General features: G+C 28.2%; 2 protein-coding genes across 2 annotated transcripts; both read right to left on the bottom strand.

The window, feature by feature from the left end:
- Positions 1-1,254: 1,254 nt before the first annotated feature.
- Positions 1,255-4,062, bottom strand: LOC112601886 (40S ribosomal protein S6). Its single transcript, XM_025349746.1, has 4 exons — positions 3,944-4,062; positions 2,902-3,252; positions 1,557-1,762; positions 1,255-1,482 (listed from the first exon to the last, which is right to left on the bottom strand). Exons 1-4 carry the CDS (start codon positions 3,947-3,949, stop codon positions 1,290-1,292), a joined length of 756 nt encoding a protein of 251 aa, XP_025205531.1. The 5' UTR covers positions 3,950-4,062; the 3' UTR covers positions 1,255-1,289.
- A 2,021-nt stretch (positions 4,063-6,083) lies between these two features.
- On the bottom strand, positions 6,084-6,794 carry LOC112601596 (the record flags this gene model as incomplete). Its single annotated transcript, XM_025349300.1, has 2 exons — positions 6,084-6,436; positions 6,501-6,794. Coding segments are annotated over 2 exons (363 nt in total), but the record flags the coding sequence as incomplete, so codon positions are not given.
- Between the last annotated feature and the right edge of the window lie 8,598 nt (positions 6,795-15,392).

Here is a 15,392-nt window from a genome sequence, read left to right as displayed (position 1 = left end):
GTATGTATTTTCAGAACTTATTCTATTTTAATGTTTAAATTGTAAATAAGTTATTTTCTTATGAGGCCTTTATTCAAGTTTAAAATAATGTAAAATAAATTGAAATGAAAGCTTAGTTTCAGCAAAAGTCATTCATTTAATTAGTGTAAATTTTTTCTCATTGATTTGATTTAGAAAAATTTCTACACAAGAATTAATTTTATTTAAATCCAATCAGGCATGGGGTTAAAGGGAAAATAAGTAATTTAATACCTTGGGTATGTTTAACCCAAATTTCTTACTCCTTATTTTGTAATCATAAGGATCAATGAAAAATAAAAATGACTTAAATGATATAGATATACAACTATTCAACAATGTACTACAATACAATGAAATTCATGTTAATATGTAAAATAATTTCTGTTCAGTAATACCATTGATTAAATCAATGGTAGTATCTATTTATATGAGCAACTAATTTTATCAACAAATTGCTATATCCAACTTCACGTTAGATTTAGATAAATCGAAATTAATTTTAATTGGAAAAAAAGATTTTTACTGAAACAGAAATTTTGAATTCAACAAATACTGAAATATTAAGAAATAATTAATTTAATTCATTTGCTGTATAGTATTTTAATATCGACTTAGTTGATACATTATACTTGACATGCCTGTCTTGTCTAATATTTTCTTTACACGACACATCATAACAAAAAATTTACTAATCTTACAATAACTAAATGAATCCATTTAAACGCAAATTCATTATTTTTTTTTAATATCGAGGTTTATAAATTTTAATTTTTGAAGAACTTATTTAAATTGTTGACATCATCTATAAGAATTCAACCAAGTAAAACCATCAACTTCATCATATTGGAAGAAACCAGTACATCAGTTCTGTTATTTCTTGAAACCAAGTATAGAAAATAACATTATTACCATTAAACAATTATACAGTACAATGTTTAAGTTAACGGTATTAATTACAACAAATACAACAGGTATTGTTATATTCATACTGAATCACTATTGTTGAATAAAAACTATCGTCAACATATCTTAATATATAAAACTATACTTTTTTCAGCAAAAAAACATGTTAAGACTCGACAAAAATTGGTCGTTTTATGCAGCATCACACAACATTGCAAAAGTTGAAATAATTCTAATAGTAAGGTAAAACAAGGAGATAAGTAGAATATGCTTTTTCTCATTTGGACACCAATATTTCTCAGATATCAATGAAAAATAACAACAAAAATGTATGATTAAAAAAAAATTGTTTTATTTAACCATTTCTATTTTTTACTGCTCTTTGTGCCAGAACTAGAAACAGATGATTGAGACATAGTACGTTTACGGCTTTGTTCAGCACGTTTCTTTGCCAGCTTTTCTTTTTGTCTGTGTGCAAGAAGCTTGGCATATTCAGTAGCCTGTTCTTTGCGTTTCAAGCAACGCTTCTTCTTTAATGCCAAATTATGACGTTTACGCGCTAGAAATCAAAATATTATAATTTTAAATTCCTGAATAATTAATTAACAAGTTATTTTTCAATTTTAAATACCTGAAGACGGACAGGAGTAATAAGACGTTGGATTTTTGGAGCCTTGAAATGCTGTTTGGTTTTTCCTTCCTTAATTGGCAAAGGTCTTTTAATAACGTACTTACGTACATCATCTTCTTTTTGCAAGTTGAATAACTTACGGATCTTATTTGCACGCTTAGGCCCAAGACGTCTCGGGACATTTGTGTCTGTTAAACCAGCAATATCCTAAAAAATTTAAATAATTAATTTCTATTGACATTAGAAAAATATCACATCATACAATGTTAGATAATAATATAAATTCAGTGTTTAGATTCAAATATGTTTGTAATGTATCGTTTATACACTAAAAATGATTAATAATAACCATTCTTAAAACATTAAACGAATATAAATTTTCCGTCATTCCGATGTCAAAATATTATTTAAATAAATCAACAGGAAAATGACGGGTTCAAAATAAAATGTATAAATGATAGATCATAATTCATAACTGATATATATATTAATAAAATTATACGGTTGTAAATAATATATTTTCCCATATCAGATGATGGTTTCAATTGCTTCACTCGTTTTTTAAATTTATATTCTTTCTGGTTTACTAGAAGAATTAACAATTCAACATGTGGCAGTGAGCATATTAATATAAAAGTTTTTCTTTTAAAAATAATATTAATATTTTGAAATACTTGATGATTAAACACAAGGTTAACATTCCCTACTAAAATAGTTGAATACACTAGAGAACTTAATCTTAAATGTAACGCTTATACCAAACAATGATCAACCATAGAGCAATCATTCTTAAAATATTAAACGAATATTAATTTTCCATCATTCCGATGTCAAAATATTATTTAAAATAAATCAACAGGAAAATGTTGGGTTTTAATAAACATAGTATATAACTTACACAAATTAATAAGAATATCATTCTTATAAATATATAAATTATGTTAAGCTTAGAATACAAGAACTAATTATAAGATTAACACAATCATTACATAGTTAACATAATAGAAATTTTGAGTTTAATGTAACGCTTATACACTAACAATGATCAACCATAGAGCAATCATTCTTAAAACATTAAACGAATATTAATTTCCCGTCATTCCGATGTCAAAATATTATTTTAAATAAATTAACAGGAAAATGTCGGGTTCTAAAAATGAATTTACTTGATAATACATTTTGGGTATTAAGACTACAGCAAATTTATGAGCATTTTAAATTATTAAGAATGATCAATAATTAGCATTCACAAAATATTATTAAATGTTAAAAAACAATAATTATAAATTCACAGTAAAATATCTTTACTTTATTTTTTTTTAGTTATAATTAATAAAAATAAATACCTTTTCTCCTTTTTTGACAACAACCAATGACAAAACACTAAGATTGGAATCTACGATACATCCACGAACAGATTTTCTCTTACGTTCACCATCTCTTCTAGGACGGTAACAAGAATGTCCCTTGGATAATAATAAGCGTACTCGGACATTAGATAGAACACCTTGTTTCATAGGAAACCCTTGCTTGTCATTGCCTCCAGAGATTTTTAGCACATAACCTTTCCATTCTTCACCGAGTACATCAACTTCAACTTCAGTGCCAATACGTTTTTCATAGAATACACGCAACTTGTGCTCATCTACAATTTCAAACAGCTTTTGACTGCCTGTGGCTGGATATGATACATTTAACTATAAAATAAAATAATTTAATTAATTGAAAAACAAGCAACAACGATAAGTAAGCCACTGTTATAATATTAACTTTGTTAGTTTTTAAAGTCTAAACATGTAACAAAACATACAGTACCTATGTGAAACATTTATAATAGAATAAACAATTTACAAGTATCTAATACTTAAGAATTATTTAAGTGTAAGACTTAAATATGTTTTACAAATCCCACAAATATGTTCAAACAATAATGATTGGTAAGACGTTTATGATTAATTTTTATTTAATGCAATCTTTAACCAATTTAAGGTTGTAAAAATTACTTAACTATTGAAAAGAAAATTGTTGAAACAGTGAAAATTTCACATTAGATTTCGTTAGAACGTTGCGTCAAAAAATCAAGAACAAATTATCTGGAGCCATCATATCTTTGAGACTTAATAAACCACCATTATAAGTACCTAATGAAAATTAAAGGAAACACTAAAATGCAGTTTACAAGTGTCAGTACTTTGTAATGGAACGTAATACCTCAAATATAACACGGAATGAAAACAACGCTAACAATTATTTTTCAATTAGTTGTCGGTACCATGTTATGTTAAACTATTTTTCCGACTTCATCCAATTGCATCTTAATAAATATTAATTGTTTCCAAATAAATACTTGCATAAACGATAAATAAGATATTAAAGAGTTAACATTACCTTCATGTTGAATCCTGGTTAATGGCCGACCACAATCCAAAAATTAAATACCATAAAACATTTTCACATTTAACACTGAAAACAAAAAGGTAAGCAAAATGTTTTGAGGGACCGTCGACGGAAAATATTGATAAGTGAGGTTAGGGTTTTGACTAAAATATAGTGTAGCCAACTGTCTTAATTGAATGATACCCTGGAATAATGATAAGAAAATAAAAATTTTTATATTCATTGCAGCCAACTTATAAAAGTAAAAATATAATCAACTTTGCCTCCCCCCAAAAACATACGAAATACGAATAACTATTATTCCAATTCTTAGTTATTTATTATCCTACTAGCACCGGTGAAACTCGCTGTAAGTGAATACCCTAGGCCGGTAAAACTCGCTGTATGTGAATACCCTAGGTAGCTGAAAATCGTTTGAAGTGAATTTCCTAGGTAGGAGACAGGACTTTAGAATACCGCAGTTAGAAAAGTATATTAGGCCAAATCAGTGATAACAACGTTTGAGACGTTGGTTGGTACCTCTGATTTGGTGGTTCTACACTTTGGCGGTGTTGTTTTAAACGCGTAAATAATAAAAGTCTAATTCGAGCGTCTAGTGGTCGGTCATTTCATTAAATTCACAGGTGTAATACACCTTGTCCCGTAGCCTGCCCTGTGCTTTTGTGCATGGAAAATAAATAAATACATTCCGAAATGGTAATTAAATGTCTAGCTATCAGTCATTACCCGGTGCTTGACGTTACTCGACTGGGCAATCCGCGTAGCTTACCCGGTGTTTTTGAATATGGAAAATAAATAAATATACACTCCGAAAGATTGATCAAGTGTCTAGCTATCAGTCATCGCCCAGTGAACATCGATTCCTGGCCGGGCAATCCGCCTTCGGCGGATTGTTATACCCTCTGACGTCGAAGGCGTTGTGCTGTTTAGTACGTAAAAAGTTTAAGTCGAATCACCGTTGAAAATCCAGTTGAACGCGTTTAAACCTCCCAGGTAGGCAATCTGAATGCGTCGGATCGCGGACGATGTGGGCGTAAAGGGGAGATTTTTAAATATTATGGAAAGTACACGTCAAACGTTAGCGATTCGAAGATCAAAAAACTACACATATTTAATATTTTTTTTGGTATTTTATAGATAGTGTAAGATAAGATATCGAAAAGAAATATGCACTTTCCGTGATAACAAAAATTACAATTACCACAGTAGCTACATTAATATTTAATCAATGGATTATATATATATATATAAGTTCTAAAACAGTAATATTAGATAATAGATTCATATCGATCATTAATATTGTATGCGGCCAATAAAAATTAATATATATTTAATTGTTATATTTTTCTTCTTTCTTTGTAATATATATACATTTTGAATATTGAATATTACGTGCAGTTCACACAAATATTAAAATTAATTTAAATGTATAGTGTAAAAAATAAGTTAGTCAATGAAGAACACCATATACATGCATAATTGATTAAGTTATTAAACTATCATATCATTAGTTACTTTTGTAATACAGTGATAAAAAACAAATAGTTATGGACACGATATATATTTTGTATAAATAAAAAAAAATAATAATAAATTTAATTCACAAATAAATTAAAAAACACTAATGAAATGTCGTAAAATAGCATCAGGTTATCAGGTATAAATTAAAAAAAAAAAAAAACAAAATCTAAATTACAGTAGTAAGTGAATCTACAATAATGACAATTATATCTGTGAGATGAAAAACTACCAACCTAAAATAACAAAAAATTAATGTTTATTAAATTGTTGTTTGACATTAATAACAAATTATCCACAAAAATAATTTGCATCCAGAGAGAACCATGTGGAGGTTGTCAAACTTTCTCTCCATTGATTTTTATAATCAATCTAAACAAATAATCGAAAAGTGAAGTGTAACGGATCACGAAGTTCCGTGGGATCACAAAGGTCCCGTGGATCACGAAGGTCCGACATGGATCACATAGATCCGACATGGTATGGAAAACTATAGTGTTTAAAAACACTAACATGTAATAAATATTGTTGTCTGTCAACAACAAACAGGTATCTCTAATAAAAACTTTTTTTTGAACAAAGTAAATTATTTTATCAGAAATATTTTCTTCTGTATACATTTTTACCATAATTAATCAATATATTTGAATATAAGCACAAACTCATGTTGCTTAGAGAACTTCTCTGTAGACAATGTTTTTGGTGACAAATCTACCACGATCGTCACCACACATACCAATTTTAATTGATTACGAGTCTCACGCGTGAAAACGCCACGTACAGTTGTCCGTGTGTGAACACCGGTGAAGGCAGAAGCAATCCAACTTTATCAAAAGTTTGACCCCGTGACTTGTTAATGGTCATCGCAAAAGACAGCCGTACGGGGAACTCTACTCGTCACATTATGACTGGCAGGTCATCTTCTCCACTTGACGTGAGCGGTTTTGCAGGTATGACTATGTCTTCCTGTGCATTACCAGACAACATACTCGTTTTAAAGTTGTATCATCGCAGTTCAGTGACGACCAACCTCGTGCCGTTGCAAAGTCGCCTCTGTGAATCTAGATTTCTCAGCAACATGACGATCGAACCGACTTTCAGAGTCAAGTTGTACGGTGGCAATCCATCCGGTTCTAGTGTTGAGGAATTCTGTAGGATAATTGGCCACTTCGTCGGAATCGTCGACCACCACAGTGTCGATGGCAGTGTAGCTCCTGTGTGCACCGTCGATGCGTTGTAGCACCGTGCGATTGACTTGTCTGCATTCATCGTTCCTAGGACATAAAATTATTTTCCGAGCAAACTCGTCAACTAACACGAAGGAAAAATATTAGGCGACGTCTGACAATCGTGTCGGGAACGTCATAAAGAAGTTTTGAAACAAAAAAAAATTCAAAACTTTCATGAAATTACACAAGAGTTTCCGAATTAAAGACAGCCTAAAAATGCCGATTTTAACGCGTATACTCGTGACGGTCATATAAATAGATATTTACGCAAGATACTCAAGTACGTCATCGTAAATGATGAAACTTATACACAACGGTATCCAAACCCTCGAATTTAAAAAAATATAGATATTATATAGAATCATCATAAATAATAAAACTTGTACTCACCGGTCTCTAAAACGTCGATCGAACAAATTAATGAAAAAAAAAAAAAAAAACAAATTATATGTAAGTAGAAAAAAAAAGATTTATACAAATTATATTATTGATGTATACAACACTATAATGTGTCGTACGGACTACGGTCAAACATATTGCACAACGTTCGTCGAGCAACAAAGCTGCTCGGAGTAGAAACACCGGACCCAGGAGCACGATGTTCTTCGACCTCTCTACCCCGAAAACACAAAATACCAGTATTACCAAATATTGCGAATATGCAATAATATTATATATAAATCATATTTCAATTTATTATGTTGTATACATAAAAACTTCTCATCGACGAATGGAAAGATGGAATGAATCTATGAACAGAATCGCGGTATTGATATCATCACAAAGTATGAGTACCTAGGCACGCAACGTGTTTTGTTTTGTATATTATATTATTAATATAATAAATCGTCATTACTCATTCATTTCCAATTTGAACGTGCAACCGTGCAAGTGAGTATATTATATTATATTACATTATTTTTATAACAATAATAACAATAATTTTTCCATATCCTACATATTTTTCTTATGTAAATTGAAAATTAAGTTTTATATATTTGTTATGTTATTATTTATATTTATTAGAAATATGCAAAACGCCAAAACATCAGAAATTGCACCATAAACATGACTGTCTCCTTCGGGGGACAGTCATGTGGCGGCGGTGGTGGCCGTGGCGCCCAACATGGGACTTTAAAAAAAAAAAGTAAGTATGAATAATAAGATTAACTACATTAACGAATAATGTATAATATAATATATTTATGCTTCAGAATGTTACAACTGCCAAAAATTTGGGCATTTGGCTAAACATTGTAAGTATGTTTTATATACTTGTAGTATCTATTTGTTTATGTATATATAGAATAAAATAGGAAATAATTCCGTAAATTGCGTAAATAATTCCAGGCAGGAGACCAAAAAAAAAAACAACATGAGCAGGCGATGGTTGCTGAAGAACCAAGGGTGATGGTGAAGGAGCCACCGAATGAATCACCCGAGGTTGCAGCAACCACAGCCTACTTGGCTGAACTGAGGATTGTTGTAAGTATTGTTAAAAATGATTTTTTGTTATATTTATTTTATTGTAAAAAATACATCTTTTATAGGAACTAGAAAATGACGACACATCATCTGTATATAACGAATTAGGTAAGGTTCTATTTTTACTATTGTTCTTCTATTTTTTCAAAATCTAATTTTTTTGTATGTTTTTTCAGAATAAATTATTTTTATTTTTTTAATACTTTGTGTTTTACTTAAAAGGTTTTTCCTTTGTCCTCATACGTATATGTTTAAGGTATGTCATATAGTATAGATCATATATAAATGTGTATTTATTTGACTAAATAATGTATGGTCTATATAGTATATTAGGGAAACATAAATTGGAACTAATGAGTGTTCATTTTTTTTTATGTTATAAAAAAAATAACATTTCCATAAGAATTTGTTCATAAACAATTTGTTTTTCAATATAAATACAACTATAATCTATTTGTTAAAAGAGTTGTAATGAATGTATATTTTATAGAAGTCTTAGAAATAACATAAAATTGTCCTGGTATGAAGTATTAAATTATTTTTAGTAGGTACCTAGTTAATTATATTAAAAAAATATATATAACCAAATATTTGAAATGATGAATTTAATACAAATCATAATTTCATTTCTATATAGTATTAGGAAAACATAAATTGAATTAATGAGTGTTCATTTTACACTAAAGTAAGTAAGTATATTACTATAATAACATTTCTATAAGAATTTGTTCATATACAAATTTTTTTTCAATTTAAATACAACTATATTCTATTTGTTAAAAGCGTTGTAACAAATGTATTGTATAAAAGTCTTAGAAATAACATAAAATTATCCTAGTATGAAGTATTAAATAATTTTTAGTACCTAGTTAATAATTAATTATATTAAAAAAAATAAATAAACAAATATTTGAAATGATGAATTTAATACAAATCATAATTAGTACATAGCTTACTTGTAATAAAAATATTAAAATAAAATAATAGGCATCACATGAACGTTGGTAATCGTACACCAAAGCTACCAAATAAAGGGTACAGGGGAAAAACAGTAGTATCCGTTTCTGAAAATTTTTCAGGGGAGCAAAAATATAGTTATGGACTAAAATCTTTCTTCACCAGTTTACCTAATCTTTTTCATTTAATAACTGTGGACTGACTGAAAGATTTTTTCACTGAATTGATTTCAACTGTCGATATTACTTCTTATTTGCTATTGAATCAAACCATAAAATCAAAATCAAAAAAAATGGACTACCACTGTTTTTCCCCTGTATCTTTCAAATGTAAACAACTGTATTGTCATCAATAGAATGTTCTCAGTCTATAATATAAATTGCATATCACATATGTACATTTGAATTGTGCAGACTGTTAGCAATAACTATAATTGGTTATTATTTTTAATTAAGTATATATAATATAATAATCTATCTTTAATCTATTTAAAAAATGAATAATTGAATACTATTGTGTAATTTAATGTTCGTGTAAAGTATATTGTAATATAATATATTTTGACATCATCAATCGAGCAATATAAAATTAAAGTGTGAGATCAAAAATCATTTTTAAGATTTGAAAAATATTTTATGAGTAGTACCTAGTGTAAGACAGGATATCAAAACGAAAACAGCAATTAAAAACGATCGAATTAAATGAAAAAAAAAAATGCAAGACATCCGTTATACACAGTTTCTTGTGGAGCCGCCCGAATATCGCCGGAACGGGGTTCGAACCTGCCAACCTAACGTCGGGGAACCTATCCTAACACCTATCGACTACCGTTTGAGTTGATAACCGTAACCGAATTTCGAGCACTTACATCGTTTTAGAGATGCGACGAATACTACATTATACGTCGTTTAAGCGATACGATTTTTACGATTCGCGTGTCACGAAACCATAAATCGCATATTAATTGTCGTTTAGAGCAGCGGTTCTCAAACTTTTTATTTCGCGTACCACTTAAGTATATTATCAATCAATCGCGTACCACTGATGATTAAAAATCCTACCACCATGCGGCCTTCCGCAGTTCCGCGTACCATCATGTAGTCTTTCGCGTACCACAGTTTGAGAATCGCTGGTTTAGAGTGTTTCCGACGTATTCGTTTACATTTTTTAATCGTATACGTCTTAACGACGTACCGAGTTTATTATCACATACACATATCACGATATCCCCCCAAAGGTATGCGATTAAAGGCATTACAACGACTGAAGAGCAACGATTTTGCGATTTTTTTGTGTATAATAAATATAATCTGACGTACGTCAACAGTGGTATGCACGTTTCTTTTTTTATATAATATTATTATTAGTGTATATAAATATATACACATATAATCGTATTTCGTACGCTTTCGAGACGATAAGGTCGCGGAGACACCGAAAACAAAAAAACGCGTAATCGATACGGATAAACGATTTATCGTATCGTAAAAAAAAAAACAGTAGTGACGATACGACGACCGACCGGAGAACGCGCCGCGAGTACGCTTTTTCCGGACGCGAACGAAATTCGGAGACGCGCGGACTGGACGAAAAAGACCCGCTCTGGGCTATAGCGTCGAGAACGCGACGGAAAAACTTCTCGAAAGGCCAGAAAACCGGGCGAAAAGCGGAAAAAACGGTATATAAAAACAATAATAATGAGGAATAAGCAATAACCCAACCGATAACGACGACGGCGGGAGATATCGGATAACGACTGGAAAAAAAAAATTTTAATTTTTCGATTGGTCGAGACACTAAGCCTATCGGCCCGTTTAGCAACTATTCTTCGTTTTATATTATAAGAAAGAAGATTAAAATTTAAATCTAATTGTTGAAATAAAAATAAAAATAATAGTTTATTTACATAATACAAAATATGACATATTTCTTTAGTTATTTAATCGTTCTAAGATTACATGTAATATTAATATTAACATTTATGTTATTTTAGCGAAAATTAATTGATGTGTGCATTGAAGCTTTTACTTTACTATCATAACATGTATTTCAAAGTTCCTATCTGTCTCACTCGGAGTCTCGGACGCTTCCATTTTTTATCATATTCACTCAAAACCACAAATAATAATAGAAACCACTCAAATAGTTACAAGTTACTCGATGAATGAAATGATGCGTCTTAAGAATGAGCACCTGTTCTTATTCTAGCAAATAATAATGTTATTGATACCTATTTATTTGTAGTGTTTGTATGTTTTATTTTTATAATAGCTGAATCATATTTAAATGAAAAATTGGGTAATGTGTAATACTAGAGTTCAAAATGTACGACCATCGATCATCAACGTTAAACTTGATGTGTGGTTATATGTTTTTTGAAAAATTAATTAGACCAAATTGCAAAATATTGGTGAATTTATTCAATCTTCTTTTTTATTATACAAAATGTTATGTACCTACCTATGTTATTAATTATTATGAATTATTATATATCATCATCATGTAAAATTAATTTAACCTAATTAACCATTTATTTTAATAATTTAATTAGGTATGCTGATATATTGGAATTTGAATTATAATATTTATACTCATTAGTTAACATAGCAGGTAGGTTCTTAAATGTATTTTTATAAGATTTAGTTTGAAATTTTATCCGAGATTCTTCCCCCTCATAGTAAATATATTCACAATCCGCACCTTATTGTAGAACTTTTACGACTTTTTGTAATTATGGTATATATATATTATAAACTGTATACCTACTTACATATCTGGGTATACAAATTGGTACTTGGTAGCCAATAATCATAAACACATAATATCAGTCATCATACTATACAATACTGTAAAAGTGATGAAAATATAATATAGATATGATTTTAGAGTCTGAATGAATTTAATTTCAATTAATATTATTATTATTATTATTACACGTTATATACAATCAGTACCCTAGGGTAGAATAAGAATATTTGCTACAAAATGAAGAATATCACAAGAAAATATGAAGGAAGAACCTATCCAGTGATGACATTACCTAATTTAATATAATATAGAATTATAATTAATATTTTTATATTACCTACTAGGTATAGGTTTTTAAATTGGGTTAATTTTTATATTTTAATACACATTATATATTTTGTTTTTAAATAAAATAAAAATGTTTTAGTGTTTTATTTTATTGGCTTAAATAAATTTAGGAATTTTTATTTTTTTTATGTTATATTATGTTTGTCATTTTTGGATTGTTTTGATTTGTCGACATTTTAACCTGTCATTATCTCGACCATCTGTGTTTTGACTATTTTTAATATTTTTACTGTTCGTGTTTTAACCGGATACGGTGTTCCATTAGTATTTACTAGTTATTAATCAGGATAAACATTGTAATTTCCAATATTTTCAAATTAGTTTTAACTAGTAACAATTTGTACATATTAGTCTATTTTATTATGTTACGTTAGTATTGACTTAAAACTTATAGGTAGCTATTACTAGTAAATAGTAATACCTATTAATTATTATACGAAATAATAGGTATTGTAAAAATATAATTATATCATAATAACTAATAGCCAATAGGTACACATACACTTCTTATATACATATAGTTATTGACAAAAATTAGTTCAACCTCTATATTACTAATAAAAAAATATGTAAATTACTAATCGCCATTTTAATTTCAAATAAAAAATTAGCTGACAGACCGTTTTCGCTGAGAAAACAAAATATAAACAAATGTTTAAATTATTACTTCCATTAAATGATAACATTTTCAAAATACTTTCAACTCTTTTTTTAAACTATTTATAGGCATGACAAATGTTCAGATCCTTTTAGTATTCCTTCTATAATTACTGATAAAAAATTATTCACTTGAGTAAAAATTATCGAAAATGTAACTCAAGAATGATATTAAAAAGAAAAATGATTGTTAATTTTTAGTTATATTAGTTAATAATATAATGTGATATAAATCAGCATTTCTCAACCTTTTTACTGGGGCAACCTATTTTTTGAATTTCAATTTTTTAGCGACCCTCTACATATATTTTTTTTATATATTCACATAGATCATTATTAATAACTATAATAGTACTATACATAATACAATGTTTTATATGTATTGATTTAATTGTTTTCATTATTTTATTTTATTACTTGAGTTTTTAAATTTTTGTATTTGAATTTTAAATCATAGGTTAGCGACCCTAATTAATAAGTTGCCGACCCCTAAAGGGTCGCGACTCCCAGGTTGAGGAACATTGATATAAAAATATGTATTATATTATAATAATACTTTCAATGTAATAAAAGCAATATTTTTGTATATTAAAATTCATATTAAATTACATATGAAGTCGTGTTATAATCATTATTTTGATTAATTACATGAATATATCTATAGTTAGCTATATAAAGAGATACATATCTAAATATAAGCAAAGTAGATAAAGACAATGTTTAATATTATATTATGTGACTATTATCATGATCTTCATTAAAAATAATATTTATTTTTTTTATGTGTTTATAAAAAACATTGTACTTCGTTGTTGCAGCTGCTATATTTGGAAAATCTTGTTTTATATAAGTATCTACCTTAGCCTATGGATGATATTATACATATAATAATAAATAAATCTTTAACCGTGTAGTTATTGTGAATGTTTCCGACACCTAACTAAGTTTGCTGTCTCTAAAAATTTATAACTATGTTTGTACTGTGAACTTTAGTGCGACAATAAGTACGTACCCTCTTTACACCTACCAACATATTTATAATATAAATCTTATTTAAATCACATTAATAAATGTATGCTGTACGTGTATACGCTAACATAAGAAATGCCGGTATGTATAAATAACCTGAGGTTGGGAGTTGACTAACCTTGACCTTATGTTAGTCTTATGGTGAAAAACTCAAATCACTGGATGAGGTTAATACATGAGTATGATTTTATGTAAATCACCCTATAATATCAGTATATATTGCATATAGTCAGACAAACATAAAAATATTGTAGTTTAAAGTAAAAGTTGATATAGGTTGTGACCTTAAAGTCTAAATTCGGGTAAATATAGACCCACCCACCTTGTTTGAACAATGTAAATTTGAGCAAACATTTTTGCAAATTTTTAAAATGAATAAATAAATATGTAAAATGTAATGCTATTATAGATTGCTACTGTATCTGGCTATCAAAAATACTTTAAATATTTTAAAATCTCACGCCGGACATATATCACAATATACGGAAACGTTCATTAATATCTCTTAATTGCGTCACGTAGTAGTTAGATACTCATAAAATGTTTTTAAAATGTTCTCATATAATAAAATTAGCGATCGAAAGTTTATGCTGTTCACAAAATTATATTTAATAAAAATATTTTTCCGTTTTATTACTGTAAAAAAAAATCAAATCAAAGGGGTATCCCTCCATTAATGTATAACACCATTTGTTTATACGATTTTAATTCAGTAATGTAAATTTTTAGAGTTGAGGTTCTACGACCATATAATTAACATATAATGTTGTGTATCGAACTATATTAAATTTCTATAATTAGGCTACTTTAAAAATACATTTAGACTCATAATAATAGTTTGTTAATTTAAAGAGTTATCTGAACGTAGTTCCTTTTAAATGAAGAAACACATAGAATTGCGTTTTAGAATAAGATAGTTTTTGTTTAAATTTATAAAATTAAAATAATTTTAGGATAAAGAAAAGTTTTCTTTGACATTTAGTAATAATACTCACTATCAATTAAACCTATTTAAAACAATATACGATAATATTGACAATGTTTGTTTAACTCAGTGAGTAACTAAGCACAATTTAAGTTGAAATAAAGTATTTATTTATTTAATTTTTATACAGGAAGGAAAATAACTATTTTTTATTTAAACTAAGAATAAGACAAACAGTATTAACGTGAACTTATTCGTTTTAATAACTTCCAAACATACATTGTTCTATAAATATTTAGAATCGGTACCTAGCATTGCAGAATAAATTCGAGTACCTATATATTATACTACCATTTAATACAGAATAAGACTATTTTATAACCAATGATACTATTTATACCGTTTTCACATATTATTAAAAGAGTGTGATCAAATGTATTTGTTATATTAAAATAAAATAATAAAATATTGCATTCGAAAAACAATTTTGTATGAAGACGGTCTATCAACTATCAGGCTACATGATTTGTATTCATTCTTTATA

The sequence above is a fragment of the Melanaphis sacchari genome, unplaced genomic scaffold, assembly GCF_002803265.2.
Source record: "Melanaphis sacchari strain LSU unplaced genomic scaffold, SCAv2.0 Contig7_pilon_pilon, whole genome shotgun sequence".
In the NCBI taxonomy this organism is placed as follows: domain Eukaryota; kingdom Metazoa; phylum Arthropoda; class Insecta; order Hemiptera; family Aphididae; genus Melanaphis; species Melanaphis sacchari.
This window is presented reverse-complemented; position numbering and strand designations above follow the sequence as displayed.